At 41.9% G+C, this 20,919-nt stretch overlaps 1 protein-coding gene across 4 annotated transcripts in view; it reads left to right on the forward strand.

The window, feature by feature from the left end:
• LOC311001078 (nuclear receptor coactivator 2-like) overlaps positions 1-20,919 on the forward strand; it is a 68,995-nt gene that overhangs the window by 14,623 nt on the left and 33,453 nt on the right. For 3 of the 4 annotated variants that reach the window (XM_083992040.1, XM_083992043.1, XM_083992042.1), the window contains exons 1-3: positions 1,488-1,715; positions 17,640-17,750; positions 18,440-18,612. In XM_083992040.1, coding sequence (XP_083848166.1) covers positions 17,659-17,750; positions 18,440-18,612 — 265 coding nt within the window. In that variant the 5' untranslated portion in view covers positions 1,488-1,715; positions 17,640-17,658. Of the gene's footprint in view, positions 1-1,487; positions 1,716-17,639; positions 17,751-18,439; positions 18,613-20,919 lie in introns of those variants that run through there. The other variant, XM_083992041.1, reaches the window with a different exon arrangement.

Genomic DNA, 20,919 nt, shown 5'->3' on the forward strand with positions numbered 1-20,919 from the left:
CTTATCCTTCGAGATGTAGCGTAGAGAAATGAAACAGACTGAGATGTGAATGAGACACACAAACACACACACACACACGTGCAGCCTGTGCGAGACAAGGAGGAGGTGTGGGTGCTTGCAGCAGTTTGTAGGAAAGCTGGTTTTGGTTTCAACATCTCCGTCCATGCATGAAGTCGACTCTGTAGAGTAGAGCTGCAACTAACGATTATATTCATTATCAATTACGAAAACGATTAATCGATCAGTTGTTTGTTCAATAAAATGTTAAAAAATGTTGAAAAATATCAATCAGTGTTTCCCAAACCACCAGACGACGTCCTCAAATGTCTTGTTTTGTCCACAAACCAAAGAGAGACTCAGTTTATTGTCATAAAGGAACAAAGAAACCAGAAATATTCACATTTAAGAAGCTGAAATCAGAGAATTTGGACTTTTTTTCTTAAAGGGATAGTTCAACATTTTGGCAAATTGACCCATTGCCATAATCCCTATAGTCATAGCAGTAGGTTTGTTACCTTTAATTGTCGGTGCAAGCTGTTTTTAGAATGGCGGAGCAGAGCCGTGAGCTGCTCAGAGCTACGCTACAGAGGCTCATGGCATTTCTTGGTTTCCCTCATCAAACTCATCAAATACACAATCCAACAACTCCAAAACGCTCTGGTGGACAAGTTGTGACCTGCACATTCACCACGCTATGAGATAATAACAGAACGTTACCAGACAGAGTTGATTTAGAGGTAAATTCATGCAATTATAAAATAATAAATTCATGTATTTGATGAGTTTGATGAGGGAAACCAAGAAATCCCATGAGCCTCCGTAGCGTAGCTCTGAGCAGCTCGCCGCTCTGCTCCGCCGTTCTAAAAATAGCTTGCACCGACAAATAAAGGTAACAAACCTACTGCTATGACTATGACTATTTGCCAAAAATGTTGAACTATCCCTTTAAAAAAACCTTCTCAAACCGATTAATTTAATAATCCATCCATTTTTCGATGAATCGATTACTGTAAAGAAATGGTTTGGAAGAACTGATATTACGATATTACATAACCAACTCAGCCATACACACATACACTCATCGATAATATGAGGCCATTTCATTATTCAGTAAGCTGCAGTGGCTTTTTACATTTTATTTTACTTTTTTTTTTACAATATTCGCCTCGGTTTTACACAGGTGTCAATAAAATGGGAATAATATAATAATTTAATACTCAGCTCTGCCTCAGTGTGTAATGTGAGTCCTAAATGTGAGATCAACAGGCCATGTAAATGATTCAGTCTCTAGAAAGGCTGAGGGAGGGAGGGAGGGAGGGAGCGCTGCCTAGGGCTAACAGGAGGGAGGAGTGTGTGTGTGTGTGTGTGTGTGTGTTGTGGGAGGAGACAGGGAGGAGTGTGTGTCTACGTGATGGGGGAGGGGACACAGAGAGAGAGAGAGAGAGAGAGGATTTGTGGCATGTAGTTTGTCAGCTGTCATTAGGCGCAGATGACACACACACTCACACACACGCACAAGAGAGAGTGAAAGAGAGAGAGAGAGAGAAATACACAACGAGATTGTGTTTATGCAGCGTGTGCGACTGCGTGTGTGTGTAAGTGTGTATAAGTGTGTTGACAGTATAGTGTGAGCACCTGGTGGTGGCCGCTATGGGATGGCCGATGGTCGATGGTCGGCTCTGGACTGGTTATGGACAGGTTGAACCAACGCAGAGGTAAGTGAGTGAAGTGTGTGTGTGTGTGTGTGTGTGTGTGTGTGTGTGTGTGTGTGTGTGTGTGTGTGTGTGTGTTGCTCTTCACTGAACATCAGCTGTGTTGTTGACGAACCTGTTAATCAGGGAGTGATACCAGATTCCTGCTCTTGTTATTGTGATCTGGGGCCAGTTGAGTAACTGCTGTGTTTGCTGTGTATGTGTGTGTGTGTGTGTGTCTATATGTGTGTGTATATGTATATGTGTGTGTCTGTATGTGTGTGTGTGTGTTTTACCTTCTGGATCTTAAACAACCGGAGTTACGTGTGGGGAAAAAACAACAAAAGTACCGTTAGTTGGTTTAGTTTCAGAATGAATCCTACTGGTTTAACTCAGATATGTGGATATGACTGGAATGACGTGACCGGTGAGTGACCAGTCGACAACATGTTGACAGTCATCGTCATCATCATCATTGTTGTTATTATTGTTGTTATTACATAATAGAGCTCAGGCCACACCCACCTGAACTCTCGCCTTCGTTTTAAACATCTGTGGAGTTTCATGACTGTGTGTTTAAACACAGCTGTGATGCTGCCCCACTGACAACAGACCAACACACACACACACACACACACACACACACATGTTTGTATGGCTATCTTTGTGAGGAGGACACTCATTGACATAATGTATTCCCTAGCCCCTAGCCCCTTACCCTAAACCATAACCATCCAAAACAAATGCCTAACTTAGCAGGGTTCTTACTGATCCTTAAAAAGTCTTAAAAGGCATTGAATTCATTAATCTAAAAACAAGGCCTTAATTGGCATTAAAATGTCTTATATCAATTTTTCAAAGGTCTTAAAAATGTTAACACATGGTAAGTGGTATTTTATGGTTGTAATTAGTCTCAAATCTCAAAATAATTGGTAACAATCCGACATAGAGAAGTTTTAGTGGCGGCCGTCAACGCTAAGTTTCACCGCCACCAGCTCCCGAGTCAGTGTTTTTTTTTTTTTTTTTTATGCATTTATTGTGAAAGGACAGCTGGAAAGAGACACAATCCAATGTTCATGTAGCAGTCACTTTACCTTGGATCACATAGGAAAGTGGGTAAAATTGTCCCTAACCCTATGTAATTGATTTTTTCTGCATTTGTGTTTATTATGAAGTCGGTCTTAAATTTCATTTCAAGTGGCTTTAAAAAGTCTTAAAAAGTCTTAAATTTAACTTGGCTTAAGATGTAGGAACCCTGCTAACCTTAACCTATACTCTTAACCGTACTTCAACCTACTTATAATAACCTAGTTATTATAAAGTCTTAACCTTGGAACGGGTCTGAGAATGGAGAACCGGCCAAAATGTCCTCACTCTGATGGTTTAAAACTCAAACTAGTCCTCACATGTATAGCTATACAAGTACACACACACACACACACACACACACACACACACACACACACACACATGTAAACACCTGCCCAAAACAGCCTCAGTGGTAGTTCCCACTCACACAAACACACACACACACTAACACAGAGACTAACAAGAGCAGGGTTCCTACACAAGTATGGCAAATCTGGAAAGTATGGAAAATGGAAACTACTGTATGGATTTATCTTCTTAATACTTATCTGGGTTTGATCTCATCTGAAGTTATTTGGGTTAATTATTTTGTACCTATAGCTACAATCTCCTGGAAATTATTTGGTGACATACTGTAATGGCATACAAATTCAGAATAATGAAAACAAATGATTAATTGCATCATTCATTTACATGAGACACATCTATTTACTCAGATGCCACAAATTATTGGAATTCTTTTACTGAGATATATGGAAATTAAGGTCTGGATTGGAAAAAGTATGGGATTTTGAAATTTGAAATGTGTAGGAACGCCTGCAAGAGGAAAACAACACCAGCTACACTGTCACAGCTGATGATGATAATAATAATAACAATACTATGATGATAACTATAATGTGTATTTGTTCCTAAACAGTGAGGAGTTGGATGCTCACTGTGTGTGTGTGACCGTCTTAGTCAGAAGTGGACTTTGAGCTGCCATGTATTATTGTGGTTCTGACACACTGTGTGAGTGCGAGTGTGGCTGTGTGTGTGTGTGTGTGTGTGTGTGTGTGTGTTTGGGGGGGGAGTGGTTGTGAATGACACACACACACACACACACACACACACACACACACACACACACACACACACACACACACACACACACACACACACACACACACACACACACACAGAGTGCAGAGTCAGCAGGCCGAGCTGCTCTGTCACCTGAGGTCTAACCAGCCAACTGTTAACTCAGTTTGCTCTGCTTCGATAACAACTGCTGTTAACACTCATTCAGAAAGCATGTTCACACAGCCGGGGGGTTAGAGGGGGAGGGGGAGGGGGAGGGGGAGGGGGCAACAACAGCAACTTCACTTCACAGTCTTTAACAAGTTAACAAGTTGTTGAGTTTTTGATAAACAATATAGAAACAATAGAAATCTGAAAGTTAGAAAAGTTCTTCTTTTTTTTCAACTTTCATGTATTTTTCAGATTTCCACCAACTGGATAAAAAACAAAAACAAAACAAAGTTGTGTATCCTGTGGTCAGATTATGTCATCCGGTGTTTCTTTCTGTCACATCGACCCACAGCCACTCAGCTGTGACTGTATGGTAATTTTCACACTGACACCGGTCAACAACGCTGCTGCTGCTGCTGCTGCTGCTGCTGCTGCTGCTGATAAGTCATTCAGGGAGTTGAAGGTGGAGTTTGACCTCTGGGCTGAAACTCCTGCCGTGTGTGTGTCTCTATGTGTGTCACTGTGTGTGTGTGTGTTTTTGCTTTCATTTTGTATCAGTGTTATCTGAAGCTTGCGCCCATCAGGTGAAGGAGTCTTCATATCAGATTGAAACTTCTCAGTGCGTTTTGTCGTCGTACCTATAAATCTCACACATCGTGCTGAGTAAACGAGTAAACCTTCAGTTTTTATTCAACCTTAAGGAGCTTCATGTGAAACTCAGAAGCCAAGAGACGCCTCAAGAGTTTGTGTCCAGATCTGGAGACGAGACAAGAGGGGCCGAGTGTCACTGACGAAAAACAAAGCCTCTCTCATATGTCTCTATCTGTGTGTGTGTGTGTGTGTGTGTGTGTGTGTGTGTGTGTGTGTGTGTACAAGCTCCACTCTGGTGTCCTGACTGTGTTTTTCCAAGCTCGCTCAAGGGTCCAGAGGTTTAACCACCACTGGACAGATTTGGGGCACGAACGCTCTCCACTCTGCTGCCTCGGCGCTTGCGTTAGTCGTCAATCAAGATCCTTGGACCAACTCCATCGGATTTACAGATGGTTCAACTAGAGCTGCAACAATTTAATGGATTAATCGAACAATAATGGTAGTTTTTTAAAGAAAAAAAAGTCAAAATTCTCAGATTTCAGCTTCTTAAAGCGACATTGTGTAGGAATTCCTCCCATCTAGCGTTGCGGTTGTATATCGCAAGCAACTCAATCGTATTTTTCATGCTGCATTCACGTGAAATTGGGCAGACAGCAGACGGACGACAGCCGCTGCACGTAACGGCATAAATGATATGTTGTCATGGCGATGTCGTATTGTTTACCTGACCCACGTTTTACCGTCTTTCTCTGGACTTCTGTGACTAAAATGACATCTGGTTTGTTAGCGACGGCCGTCTGCCCGACTGCAGGTGAATGCAGCATCAGTGTAACGCTCCATTTCTCCTCACTGCGTTACCGCGGTGACTTTTCACAGACGCCACCTCGACCTGAGCCGACAGCTCCGGTGTCTCCGCTGAGTTTCCGTGGTTTCCTACCGTCACGCTGCCACTGAACGTAAAAACATGGCGACACCACATGGCAGCAGCACCGAGCTTACCCGCTCCATGGAGAGATGAATGATATGAACGGCTAATTCAGAGCTGAAAGGAACACTTCAGTTTGTCGATGGGGGGGATTACTGGTTAATGAAAAACAGACTTTTGAACCAAATAATCGATTTTCGTGAATACATAACAGGAGAAGTTACATAATGTCCCTTTAAATGTGAATATTTCTGGTTTCTTTGTTCTTTATTCAAATTCAAATGTATTTATATAGCACCATATCGTGCAGAAGCAGTTCAGAGTGCTTTACATAGAGATAGGACAACATATTAAAACAGTAAACAGCAATAGATACTAAGACACACTGACGTTCATACACACAAAGACATTTAAAGCAGAAGTTTAAGCGATCCGGTCGTTTTGGCTAACTTCTTGTCAGCAGATGGAGTTAGCAGTCCCCGCCCTCGTCCCTACGTCACCACATTCACGCGCATCCCTTGGCTGCACACACAGAGAGGACCGCCCCTTTATGCCGTTCTCTCTCCTCATTGGATAATGGTTGTAGGATACAAGGAAAGTTTTCTCCTCGGCTCAGAGCAGAGCAGAGTGACTGACAGACCCGTGTTTCGGACCAAACACTCTATATAAGTGATTGCTGTCGGAAGATATAACTATTTAAGACTTATATTAACACAAACATTCCGCTTACTTCTGCGAAATGCACAGCTAAACAGAAAAGTCTTAAGTTTGGCTTTGAAGGAGCACAACGTCGGAGCATTTCTGAGATCATGTGGTATAGACTATGACAATAAACTGAGTCTAATGGTTTAAATAATGGACAGATCGATCGATAATGAAAAAATAATCGTTAATTGCAGTCGTAGATTTAAACGTTTGTCGTTCTGTTTAGTTTCACATATTTTACTGTGAAGGCATCAGATCTGGAAACAGCATTTGGAGGAGTATTGGTTTTTGTGTGTGTGTGTGTGTGTGTGTGTGTGTGTGTGTGTGTGAGCGCATGCGTGCATCTGTGCATACTCACACAATTGAGCCGGCATCTGGGCAGGCATGTTCAGCGTTATTGATTGCGGTCTATAATCGATCAGGCTCTCACATTACATGAAGCTGCACATATGCAGAGTGATGAGAGGCTGAGCTGAGCGGCCTCCTGGAAACAGCTGCTTTAAACCAGACAAGCTCTGCTCTAGTTCTTTATTTTCTTTTCCTTCTTCTTCATCTTCATCTTCTTGTCAGAGGTCAGCTTCCAGTCAAACAGCTGCTCTCCTCTGGTCGAGTCAGTTTGTGGTTCACCATCATCATCACGATCTGGACGGTGCTGGTGACAGTAACACCTTCCTCATTTAGCTGCGGGCGGCTCGCCTTTACCTCTACAGCATTGATGATGATGATGGTGATGAGGTTAAAACCACATGTGAGAATCTTATTTAACGGCCTTCGCGCTCCGGTGACGCTGAGTTGAAAGTTTGACCTGCGCCGCTGCTCAAACACCAATTAGTCTGCGTTTGTTGAGCTGATGAAGAGTGGGGGGCAGGATGGAGGGGTTAAGTGGGGGAGGGAAGGGGCTGTTTAGAGAATAAAGGGCATTCTGGTTGACGTGGGTCAGTGTGTACAGCTTGAATTTAGTGGCGACTCACTGCACACACACACAGAAAGGTGTTTGCTTGTCATTCCGGCACACGGGTGTCAGGAGTCCTCGGAAACTTTGACAACAATTCAATGAAAATAAAAAAAGAAAGAAAGGCCCTTTTTTTTGTCATTGTGACCAAATTATATACAGCAGAACTGGTTAAAAATACTGTAATAACATAACATAAGACTGTTTATTAATCCCACACATGGGACAAACATATAGTTATGTATCAAAAAGTTTCAGGAATATAAACAGTTTTTTACAAGAAGAGAATAAAGTTATATACACAGTGTTAGTGGTAGTTGTAAGGCATAAAAACGTATTGCACAGTTGGGAGGTGTACAGCAGTAAGGTGCAGTTTGTACACAAGAATTGAACAGTTGGACATAAATAACAACTGTAAACTGGAGGATGGGATGTGTAATGTGGGTCGTAAAAATTCCACACATGGTGCATCAGCTTTGTCCAGGGTGCAAAGAAAAAAAAAAAAAGGTTTTGCATGAAATTTGAAAGGACACAACTGTCGAAGCCGTAATGGAAATCAGAAAGTGCCGCATGCAGCATCTCCTGCTCTCAAACCTCTGGCATACAGACTATTACTGAAGGTGAACAAAGAGGAATTATTAATTAAAACAGTGTCAGGATGATGCATTTTCTTGAATCAATGCAAAAAAAGGGACAGATGTTGGTAGGTGGACGTCTCCGCTCCTCACACTGGACATCAGAGAGGCCTAACGTCGTTGTTATCCTCTTTAGCTGCATGTATCCAGATCCAGTGTTTTTAATGTTAAAGCCACATAACGGCAGACTTCCAATTAAAGCTGCAGAATAAGGGCTAATCTGAAATAATCTATCTATATTTGGTCGTCACAGTTAGACCAGCCAGTACACACACACACACCCACACACACACACACATACTGTACATTACACACACACCATGCAAGCACGGGAAGCAGAGTAAAGATAGATGAGAGGAATCACAGCAGGGAGGCTTTTGTCACACTAAATTTGAAACCGTGACTGAGAGAAGTTGAACTGAATCTGATGGATTTATTTATATCAAAATCACACACTTGTTATTATCCCATCAGAAATTACCGTTTCTACAGTTTTGCTTCCACCGGTTCCCACAACCACCTGTCAGTGAACTTTAATGAGCTGTAACTTACTGGACATGCAGGTCCTGTTTTCTCTGTGTATAAGGCCAAGTCATCAATTTCTAGTCAGACAGAAGTGAGTGAAATAACGTGATTGGTTGAGGAGTTGTTCCTTGTTCCGTCTTGGCAGCGACAGCCGGCCGGAGGAGGAGTGCCTTCCACTTTGTACCCAGATAACACTAAGTTTTTATACTGTGTCAGTCAGCTGAGGTAAAAGACTGAATTGTAACTCCACAACAACTCCACGACTCGTCCGCTCTCTAGCTGTAGTGATGCTTGTCCATCTAAAGCCAGGCTATAGATCAACAAAATGCTTGTCGTCCCTGGCAACAGTGGGTAAGCCATGCAGCAGCCACCATAAAGCCGGCGGCTCAGAGCAGCAGCAGCAGCACCATCATCATCGTCGCTGTGGCACCAAACAGCAGAGATGTACATAAAGAGATTGGACGTATTGACGCGGACACGCCGACATGGTGCACACACACACACACTGATACACACACACACACACACAAACACACACACACACACACACACACACACACACACACACACACACACACACACACACACACACACACACACACACACACACACACACACACACACACACACACTAATACACACACATATGCACGCAGGGACGTACATAAACACACCCACCGTCATGTCGCTGTGTGTTCTTAATCCAGCCACAGCAGGGTATTAAATCTACTTTATGTTTGTGTGTGATGGGGAGGCTTCGCTGGCTTAAAGACTGCGGCCTTGACAGGAGCTTAGACGCCATGGGGAGGAGGAGGAGGAGGAGGAGGAGGAGGAGGAGGAGGAGGAGGAGGAGGAGGAGGAAGGTCCCACCTCTCCGTCTCCACCATCACACCCACTGTCATGTTTTACATCAGGACCAGATCACTCCCTGCTTTTAGTGTTCAAACAAAGGATATAAACCAATAATAACGAGGTAATAACACCTGATAGTGTTCAACTTGAAGGAGTCAAAAAAGATAAACATGATATTGTTTTATGTGGTAGAAAAGTATTTTTTTATAAAGAGTTAATGCTGATTAGATCCACAGACCTCAATGTGTAGCGAAGGCAGGATTCAGACCAGCTGCATCGTCTATAACATGGAATACGGAGTTATTGGGGACAAATATACATTTTCATTTAAGGTGAACTATACAAGTCTGGTGTCTCCTCCTCTGTGTCTCTAACCCTCCTCTCCTCCATGTGCGTTTGTTTCCAACGGAGCCGGTGAGAAATCAATCCATGGAGCGGTGGATAACGTTATTTATCATCTACCATGTTACCATGTGTATATCTGTGTAGTCTTATCTGTCATAGGCCAGTTCCATTAATACGTTTTAAATCGTAATTGTATCATTTAGTTGGGACGATGTTAAAAACGTGTAAATCGTAAAAACTATTTCTCACTATTTTTCAGATCAGTGGTTGGTCGCTGCTGCCGCTGTGTTTGTAAAATTAGCGGGTTTGATTCCCGTGTCGGACGACGCTCTGGCCAATCACAAAAATAATTTCTTTGTCTTTTGTCATTGCACAAAATAAATCGGAATGGGAAACCGGGTTTTGAGAGAAGGAAATGTGGGATTTTATTTTTGTGAAAAATCGAACAGCCATAATCTGTCATAAACAAGAGATTACGGGTTATGGGGCGCGTTTGTGTCGCGGCGCGGTGTAGGTCTGATCTTACTGGGTTGGTTTTGGAACTGGAACTGGAACTGGAACTAGTTACAAGTCATTGATTTAACCAGCACTAGGACTCTGAAGCTGGTTAATTAATGTAAAAATGTAGCAGAGTTAAGGTGAAAATCCTGCATAGTTCCTCTTTAATGCTGTCGTAAAGATCCACAGGCCTCAATGTGTAGCCAAGGCAGAGTTATGTAATGTCTACTAGGGACAAATATACAAATATATTCATTTAATGCCACTACAATACATAAGAGCCACCCCATTAATTAGTTCTTGCATCAAACACAAAGATGGACTTGTTCCACTGTCCTCACAAAAACACATTAGCTTTAATTTAGTGCTGTCAGTCATTACATAAGACTGCGTGGTCAGTGTCTTTTTTTTTTTTGTTTGTTCCATGCTCAAAACCTCAATTATTCTGCAAGCTAAGGCCTGAGGATGAGTCACTCCTTTAATAAGCACCCATAGTGTGTTTTACCTCCATGACAACTATCATTTTGTCAGGCGAGGTCTCGCATGCAAATGGTGATTGTCACATCGACCGTCGTCTATTCACGCTCTCATCTGCTCCCTGTTGCATGCGTGCTCCTTGTAATTATCCAGACCCCGCTGCATTAACAAACCCTCCTTCACTTCATGTGTATGTGTGAGTTTATTGCTATTATTCTAACAGCCAATCTCCTAAATAGGTTGCACCCCGTCGCTCTCTCTCTTACTCTCTTTCTTTCTTTCTTCTCATCTGACCTCCATCTGGCTGTAACCTGACACCACGCCTGCTCCCTCCCTCCCTCCCCAGTCACCTGTAACAGACAAGGAAGTAAAAAAAAAAAAAAAACACAGCATATTCCTTGAAAGCTGAACAGACCAGAAAATACAGTTTGTAGTCGCCACTGTCCGGTGTAGTGAATGCAGAGACAGGAGGGTTAAACACAGGTCAGGTGTTACTGGAGGTGGGAATGTGTGGGAATAGTAATATTATATTAATATTATAATATTTTATAAGGAAGGAATCATGAATATTTTAATTTTAACTGAATCAAGTGGACTTTTAGGGCTCCAGACTAACTTTTTGACCCTCTAGCAGAAAATGTTGGGAGCACAAGCAGAAAATGTAGGTTCACACACCATAAATCGACTTGCAAAGCAAATATTCACATTTCCTTTTCATTCATCGTGATCAAAAACAACAAATTTACTGGTTGAACATGCACAATTACACACTAAAAACAATTTTAACCCAACTGCTGGTTCAAATAAGGACGAACCCCTTTTTTGGGTTAATTTTAAGCCAATGGGTTGGGTTAATCTTTTTGACCCAATTTTTGGTTTGAATATTCAACCCAAGAGCTGGGTTATGCTAACTACAATGTTGGGTTATTTTTAACCTAACTATTGGGTCGTGTATAAAGCACTTGCTCGACCCAATAGTTGGGTTAAAAATAACCCAATGTTGTAGTGCGCGGACAGCATTTTTCAAATGAACCGGCCCGGTTAAGTCACAGAATTACCCAACCCAAGCCAACAAATGGGTTACTCACTGAAAAACAACCCAATTACTTGCACAACCCAGGAATTGGGTTAAATTCATAGCCCTATAACTCTGAAAATGGGTTACACGCTGGAAAAATAACTTTATTTTAATTTAACTCAACACCAATAACTCAGAAATTGGGTTACAGAGATAACCCAACATTTTTTAGTGTGTAGATGAAAAATGTACTTGGACCGTCTCAAATTTTAGGGGCAAAACGCCTCCATTTAGGAGCAAAAGTCTGGAGCCCTGAAAACCAACAAGATGTTGTATATTCAGTTTTTTTTATCCCAGAGTTTGTGTTTCTATAAAGCAGCTGTGATGATGTGACAGCGCTACAAACGCACCTGTTACAGCCTCAACCTTTGTCACTACTGGTTTTTCAGAAAACAAAAACAAAAAAACAAAAAAAACAAAGAAAAAAGGAGCAGCAGCAGCGATGGTGGTGATGGTGGTGGTTTCTATTGGAGACAGAGTCCACTTAAGCAGGAGGCTGTGATCAGTCCTCAGCTTTAATTCCTTAATGGCTGGTTTGACCCTCTGGCCTCGTCTCTCTTTCTGAAGCTCTTGGCTCCTCTGATTGCATTAGTATTGGGCTGAACAGGCTGAAGGCTTTTGTCGCAGGCTACATTAGTGTTAATTCATTGTGTGTGTGTGTGTGTGTGTGTGTGCATGTGTGTATAGTGCTGGTGTATACAAGACAATATGTGTCTCTGCGTTTGCAACATGTGGGCCTGTTAGGATTTGCTTGATTGAGACATTGTTTGAAAATGTCTTCTTCTGTATGTGTGTGTGTACAGTACATGTCTTTACAACCATACAGAGTTGTTGGATGCCTGTACTTTCTGCAGCTTAGTTCATTTTCTTTTAGTTTTAGTTTCTTTTAGTTTATTTGTTTCATTCATTGAAAAAAAAAAGAGATACACAAAGAGAAACAGTTCAATACAAAAAATAATGAATGAAAGGGGGCAGAAAGAAGCAAACTTATGTTGTCTACCCATTTTTTTCAAGAAATCCTTTCACAAATTAGATAATATATAGGTAGGTATATCCACTGACAGTCACGAGGTACCAGTGAGGAGAAGTGAAGACGTGTGGCAGTTAGCAGTACTGAAGTTAAACTCACTCACCCATAAAATACATGCAAACCCATTTGCCAAGTGGTCATTGACCTCTTGGCGAAACGGTCACATATATGAATCAAAGCAAAAAATACTAGTAAATTCCTAGGTCTGAATACTTTTATATCATCTGTCAACTTCTATTTTTGCAACTATCTACATACCTAATGACATTTATTTATATGCAGACAAACATTACTTATAGTGATTGTTTTTTATACCACCTGATCTTGTCCGGTCAGGTGTCAATGAGGTGTGTTTCACCTGTTTTGTTTTTTTTACGTCACTTATTCTTTATCGAATCTGCATTCAGTTACATGTCTCCAAAGGCGAGAGTCAAATAACTTAGATACTTGTGTGTAATTACTGCTCTTATTAACCTGGAACGAGTTTTTCCTGAATGGGTTGGGATAAGGGAGGTGAAAAAACAAAAAACAAAAAAACAAACTCTCGGCTTTCGATAAAGGCTTCGCTTTGATGCTTTGAGCTCAGTGTAAACAGGTTAACAAAGCTCAGAGAGAACGATGAAGAGTCTGCGGGTCATGGTTATTAAAGTTCATCCTCATGGCGTCGTCGATAAGTTTTCCAGATTTCTTGCCAATCAGTGCAGCAGTTGTTCAGATACATCAATAAAAAGCCAAACGTGTTTTTAATAGACCGAATCGCCTTGTTGTTTACATTCTACTTCCGGGTAGAAAACCAGCACGTAATTTGAATGAGATCAATAGTAACGAACGAGAGTTTAGCTATATATATCATATTTTTCACGCCGTATCACTGTTTAGACAAATCTGAAATGATGGAAGAAACATTACTACTTCTGTGTGTGTGTTTTGTGTTGCTATGTGTTGTATTTATTCAGTTGGGGGGAATCACGGTGTCTAGAAAGCATCAGTGGCTCAGCTGACAGGGACAGCTGACGGCGGTAGCTAAGCTAACGGCGGTAGCTAAGCTAACACCAGGACGTCAGCTGTTAAAACCCTCCCGTTGTCGGACACAACATGAAACTACTCCAGTTTGCTCAGTCATGTTGTAACCAAGATATCCGCTGGAGAAAATATTTTTTCATGGACCGTTTATTGAGTCACTGAGTTATTAAAGTTAAGTTAAACAGGTAGCCTAACCGTTAGCCCAGCTAATCTCTGATAACCATGACTAATTACAAAAATGTGCACACGTAAATAGTAATGTTTGTCTAATCATTGGTTTTATAGACTTTACAAACATCAGATTAGTCTAAACGGCGATATAGTGACATGAAAAATTAGATATATATAGCGAAACTCTCGTCCGTCACTATTGTTCGAATGCTGGTTTTCTACCCGGAAGTAGTTGTAAACAACAAGGCGATTCGTCCTATATCTGAACAAAAACATTTCATGGTAATCATCCAAAAGATATTTCTCTCTGATCGTCACCGTCAGTGATGAAGTGATGAACATGAATAGAAACATGGCGCTGCAGGCCCGGTGTTGGTGACCAGCGCCACTGGTGATCATAGCAGCTGATTAACAAGGCTTTCTGTTGCATTATGGGAACTGTCTTAACAGAGCAAGCAGAGCCAAAGACACCAAAACGTTGTTTAAGGGTCTCCCCCTCTCTTCTCTTTCTCCTCTCCTCTCCTCTCCTCTCCTCTCCTCTCCTCTCCTCTCCTCTCCTCTCCTCTCCTCTCCTCTCCTCTCCTCTCCTTCTTTCTCTCCTCTCCTCTCCTCTCCTCTCCTCTCCTCTCCTCTCCTCCTTTCCCCCGTCTCCTCTCATCCTTCTTCGCCTCCTCTCCACTCCTCCTTCTTCCTCTTCTCCTTCTTTCCTCCTGTGTCCTCTCCTCCTGTTTCATCTTTTCTCCTCTTCTTTCTTCCTGTTTCCTCTCCTCTCCTCCTTCTTCCTCTCCTCTCCTTCTTTCCCCCAGTCTCCTCTCCTCTCCTTCTTTCCTCCTGTCTTTTCTCCTCTCCTCTCCTCTCCTCTCCTCTCTTCCTGTTTCCTCTCCTCTCCTTCCCTCTCATCCTTCTTTGCCTTCTCTCCTCTCCTCTCCTCCTTCTCCCTCTCATCTCCTCCTCCTTCTTTCGTCCTGTCTCCTCTCCTCTCCTTTCCCCCTGTCTCCTCTCCTCCTTCTTCCTGTCCTCTCCTCTCCTCCTGTTTCCTCTTCTCTCCTCTTCTTTCTTCCGGTTTCCTCTCCTCTCCTCTCCTCCTTCTTCGCCTCCTCTCCTCTCCTCTCCTCCTGTTTCCTCTTCTCTCCTCTTCTTTCTTCCGGTCTCCTCTCCTCTCCTCTCCTCTCCTCTCCTCTCCTCTCCTCTCCTCTCCTCTCCTCCTGTTTCCTCTTCTCTCCTCTTCTTTCTTCCGGTTTCCTCTCCTCTCCTCTCCCCTCCTCCCCTCCTCTTGTTTCCTTCCTCCTGCCACCCCTCCTCCCCGTCCACACCCACGTGTCTTATTTACAACATTTGCACTTGCTGACTTGATGTCTGTGTGAGAAAATGTTTCCCGTACGCACCAATAAACCCGTCATTCATCCGTTTTTTGATCCTCCCCCTCCTCTCATCCCTCCGTTCATCTGCTGTGCCTTTGCCTGGATACATCTTTTTCCCTTCTTTCTATCTATTTGTCCTCCTCACTTTCTCACTCGTCGTCCCCCTCTCTCCCTCTCCCTCTCCCCTCCCTGTTGTTTTCTCTCTCTCTTATCCTGCTTCCCTGCCTTCATCTGCTCAGTATCAGCCCCACAGACTGTTATGTAACAGTCAGGTGATGTGTTGGCCAGTTGAACGGCCTTAAAGCCCTACTGCCCTGACACACACCTTCTGGAGCTGATAGACTGCTACACTTTACCCACGCCAGTTTCCTTATAAAGCATCTGAAATAAGGGTGTATGCCCTCAATAGACAAAATATGAACATTATTGAAGCTTTAAATCCAACATAACTTTGAACTTTAGGCTTAAAACCCAACAGGCATTGATCTGTCTTCACATCAGGACTGTTTAGTTAAAAAAAAACCTGTTATATTCAATGCAATCTGTAATTCTCTTTTTTTGTGATCAACTTATTTATTGAAAAATGTACTATATACTGTATATTCACATCATATACATTGTTTTCCCCCCTTTTTTTCTCCCCACAATCTGTAATTCTCGAGTCCAACACAAGATATCAAAGCCTCAGTATAAAAAATGTGCTCTAAAAACCACCTTAAAAACAAGAGGAAGGTAAAACTGTGTGTAAAGTTCACTCTTTACACTTTAATGGATGCTTCTTGTAAATCTGTTTAAACTCGTCCTTTTAAAACCCCAACGAAGACAAACAACAGAGCCGCCTGGTGCTGCGCCAGCAAGATGAGTTTTGTCGTCAGTGTTTGGGAGAAGGTCTAGCAGCATGAGGCGACCATATGGTCTAACTTCTCCTGCCAATGGGTGACTTTCCACCTACCACCTTTTTACTTTCCTTCTGTTTTTTAATTTTATTTAATCCTTCATGATCACAGAGAAAATTAGCAAGACACTTTTGTCTCCTCAGCGGTATGACTCCTGTTGAAGCTGTCCAACAGGACGGTGTGAATGCCTACATGAATTAGCTATTTCTAAACCAATGTAATTATTGACACCTACTGTATTCCCACTGGGCCTCCCACATATTGCCTGCAGGCACATTACAATGGTACATTGTTTTCATGAGTCACGAGCGCACTCCTTGTTTGATTATGCACCATTCAAACAGGTTGTGTACGTCTTCAGCGCATTCATTCTTGTCTGTTTATAATAGTGTTGTTAGGTATGCTATGCTATGGAGCTCATAGTGTGCATCAGAGACCAGTGCATCTGGATTAAAACAATCCTCACAATACATGGACGTCACTATCTTGCACATGAAAAAAATAAATACCAGTAGATAACATGAGTTTAATAATTAACTATTTGGCAAATTGTACTCTCAAATATAGCCCAAAACAGGTTTATCATTATAATTTTTGCCTTTTTAAAGCCTTTAAACCTTTAAAGGTCCCATATTTTCATTTGTCCCGTGTATGATCGAGATGTATTTGTGGATTTAAAGAGGAACTATGAGAGTCTGGTCGCTTTTCCGCTGTTTTACTAACCCTCCGCCATGTGCATTTGTTTACAACAAAGCCGGTGAAGAATCAATGCATGAAGCGGCGGATAACGTTATATAACACATATAATGTTACGACGTGTGTACTTGTGTAGTCTTAACCGTCATAAACAAAAGATTGCCGGTTATGGAGCGTGTTTGTGTCGCGGTGTGCAGAGACGAGAGCTACACTGAGGGTTGCAAGGTGGAAGGCAGAGAGCCTCTGTTCTCACAGTTACTCTGGAGCTTTTTAATGAAGGTAAAAATGTAGCATGGCCACAGGAAAAATCCTGCTGAGTTCCTCTTTAAGAACCAAAACCCATGTGAGTGTAGTTTTCTATCTCCACTCTCAGCTTCTCTCTGGAGCTACTGTAGGTCGAATGGTGTCAGCCAATCAGAAGAGAGGAGGCTCTGAGACTATCCTCTGATTGGGTGACTGTTTTCTCAATGATTGAAAATTAGAGCAGATTTGATGAAAATACAAAAACAAATACAATGCTGCAAAGTGTTGGATGGCGGGTCCAGGTGGTGGCGAGGGGCGGGGATTAATGACTGCCTTGTTGTGACATCACAAAGTGACAGGAAGTCCTGACGGCTGGTTTTAAGGCTCAGTTTCTGAATACAGGCTGTGCATTTCTCTGTGGACTGAGGCTTTGATACTTTCACAGGATCAATATTGAACCACATGGAAACATCGCTTCATATAATATGGGATCTTTCTCAAAGCTGCTGTTTTACCGCTGTGTATTTCATGTTTAATGATCGCATCACTATGAGCTAACACATTTATTTTTGTATATGTATGACCAAAATATTCACAGTGTTTTTTCCCCCTGTGTCTGTCTCCAGGTGCTGATATTTGCTGAAGATGAGTAGTGGGCGGGGGGACACCCCGGAGCCCCCCAGAGGGGGGGAGTGTCTGAAGAGGAAGGACTGTCAGTCAGACCTCCTGGGCCCCAGGTGAACACAGAAATCCTCCGAATAACCACAAAATACACAACGATGAAGCTCCTGTAGCCCATAATAACCTGAACCGTTTTATATCAGTGCTGTTTATCCATCGGATTCTTCTTCTAAGCCACAAAAATATGTCAAATATGTGACTAGTAGCTTGTCATTAAACTAATAAAAAGTTTTTTTAGGGGGGAAAAAGTTGAAAAACTTTTTTAAAATTCAGGTCAATGAAGAGAGAACAGAGACAGAGAGAGGGAGGTTGTGTGGTTTGTGGGCCGAGGCTGTCGCAGGTCGATGGAGAAAAATGCGGCGGCAGCATTTTTACAGACAGCGGTTTACATAAGCGATAACGAGTCGTTGTGCTTCTGTTGTCCGGGCGGGCGGGCGGGAGGATGTGTGAAGGTTGGAGTGACGAGGTGCTGAGGTCACAACGAGGACACGTGAGGACATGTTGTAGCTCAGGTCGCAGCGAGGACGTCTCGGTGTTTCCCCTCCCAAAAAGACGAGATAATATTAATGTAACCACACACACGTCTGTTACATACACGTGTTTGAAACCTGACGGGACTGTTTTTGACATCCACAGTTGTAATAATAAGGCAAACACTGGAGCAAAAAGAAGTGTAAAATAACAAATAATTACTAATTTCACATATTTGACAGTGACATGTTCTTCTTTTTCATCCGGCGTCCAGCCCAAAGAGGAACACTGAGAGGAGGAACCGGGAGCAGGAGAACAAATACATCGAGGAGCTGGCAGAGCTGATCTTCGCCAACATCAACGACATGGACGACCTCAACGTCAAGCCGGACAAATGTGCCATCCTCAAAGAGACGGTGAAGCAGATCAGGCAGATCAAGGAGCAGGGTGAGGGTCCACTGCTTTGTGCCACGTTGTCATGCTACATAACTGAGCGTACGCTATAGCAACATGACTGGTGGTTAGGACTGAAAGTAGTGCAGTTTCCCAGGTGTTTTGATAAATGCTTATTATTTATTTATGTATTTATTTGTAAGGGGCAGTGAATATTAATGAGCCCCAGTATAAATACATTTGTGAATATTCCTGGAGTTAGCATGGTTGCTAATTTGCATCCGTAGTCCCTTGGCGGGTAAAAAATACAATACAATACAATACAATACAAACAGTGTTGAGTGCAAAATGTAGAATTAAACACACAGGAATTGAATCAAAATCAATAAAGTTGCAGAGAAAGAATCCCCTCCTGGCGCCTGGAGAGGATCAAGACACTGGAAACTTAGCAGCAGAGGAAACAATACAATACATACAACAATACAATAACACAATACATTCATTTACTATCAGCAACTAATTTGAACTAAAAAACTAATTTGAGCTAAAAAAAAACCAACAACTGATATTTCCCTTTAAACGTCAAACATTTCAATTTCTCAAGATCATTTAAAAGCCCAAAAGTCGCAAAACAGAGAGACAGAAAAACATCGAGGTAATCACTTACGTTTTGTCTAACGAAATATTCAGCAATCAATTCAATTTTGATTTATTTTCATGAGTAAAATAACGTTTCTAAAAAGTCTGATTTGAGCACATTCTAACTTTCTTGTTGACCAATCAGATTGCTTGGTCCGAACTACTTGTTGTATAATATACTGTAACAATAGAACGGTAGATAAGTGTGATAAAATGTGACAGAAGTCATGCACTGCACGGTTTCCTGTAGCTCAGATGTTATCGGCGAGTCGGCGACGTCTCTTTGGCCTCTTTGGTTTGTCAGGTTGTGTTTTGTGCGTCACATTTTGTATTTTGCATGAAAAACATAATGGAAAGACGCTGCTGGAACAGATGATGTGGATCTGTTTTAAATTTATTTTATTTTATTTTAAGGTTTATTTGGAATGGGACCTCACATATTCATGAACATACAAAAAAAAACAATTAATTGCTGTAAATATGTCAGATTTAGCTGGAAGCTAATTTCCATCCGCAGTCCCATGACACATAATTAAATAAAATTACACTCAGACATTTAAAACGATAGAAATTGTCGAGTATGAGCCGAGAAAAGTGAAGCGTCCAGAGAAATAAATTATTAACATGAAGGAAGGTTTTTTTGATATATAATATAACATATAAATATCTTATTTGAGTAGGGACAGTGCATATTAATGAACATTGGTATAAAATACTGCAGTAAATATGCCGGATTATAGCCGAGCCGCTAATTTACATCCGTAGTCCCTAATAAATAAATAAATAAATAAACAAATAAATAAAATACAACATTACGCCACAAGGAATAAAAACAATACAAATGGCGATACAAATAAAGTAAATAAAATATTGGATGCGGTACTCAGACAGGACAAGACAATATGTGAGACAAAATGTGTCGTGTTGAAAGAGGTTTTATTCTTAATCATCAAAACCACACAGGCAGGAAAATGGGAGTTGTTGAAACTCTTAGATATTCACGATAAGATGAAGAGAAACGTTGTCATCGCATCAAATCAGGAACAAATGAGATAATATGGGGGTTTTCTCTTCTTCTAAAAATTGAAAATTGAAAAAAAAAGACATGATGTGCCTGTGATAGCACAACATCCAGCCAACACCTAATGTTTGATCGTCACCACAGCAACACACACCTCACGAACAACCAAACCCTCTCCCTCCTCCTCTGATTGGTGGAAACTGCTCCACACACACACACACACACACACACACACTCTGAGACATAAAGAGAAATGTGTGTGAGCACTAACACAGACTCTGTAATGATGATGTGTGATGATGAGGATGATGGTGGTGGTGATGGTGGTGGTGGTGATGAAGAGGCCGTTATGTAACTCAGGCCAACATGATGTAAGTCCAGCTCCCCCCTCTCCCTCCTGCTGCTCTCCTCTCCTCTCCTCCCCCTCACTCCTTTTCACCTTTCCTCCCTTTCTTTTCTTCTTTGCACCTCTTACACCTCCACTCTCTCCTCAGTCTTTCCTCTTTGCACTTGTACATCCATCTTTTATTTGTTCCTCTGCTGCTTTCTTTCCCTCTTCCTCCTCTCCTCTCTCTGTTTTCCCTCTCTCATCATCCTCCTCTCCTCTCCTCCTTTTTTGTCAGCCAGTTGGTGTCCACATGTTGTTGCACTGTTTGTATCTGGAAACAACAGCTGAATAAGCAAACACACAGACACACACA

The sequence above is a fragment of the Trachurus trachurus genome (assembly GCF_905171665.1).
Source record: "Trachurus trachurus genome assembly, chromosome: 17".
NCBI classification, from domain to species: Eukaryota; Metazoa; Chordata; class Actinopteri; order Carangiformes; family Carangidae; genus Trachurus; species Trachurus trachurus.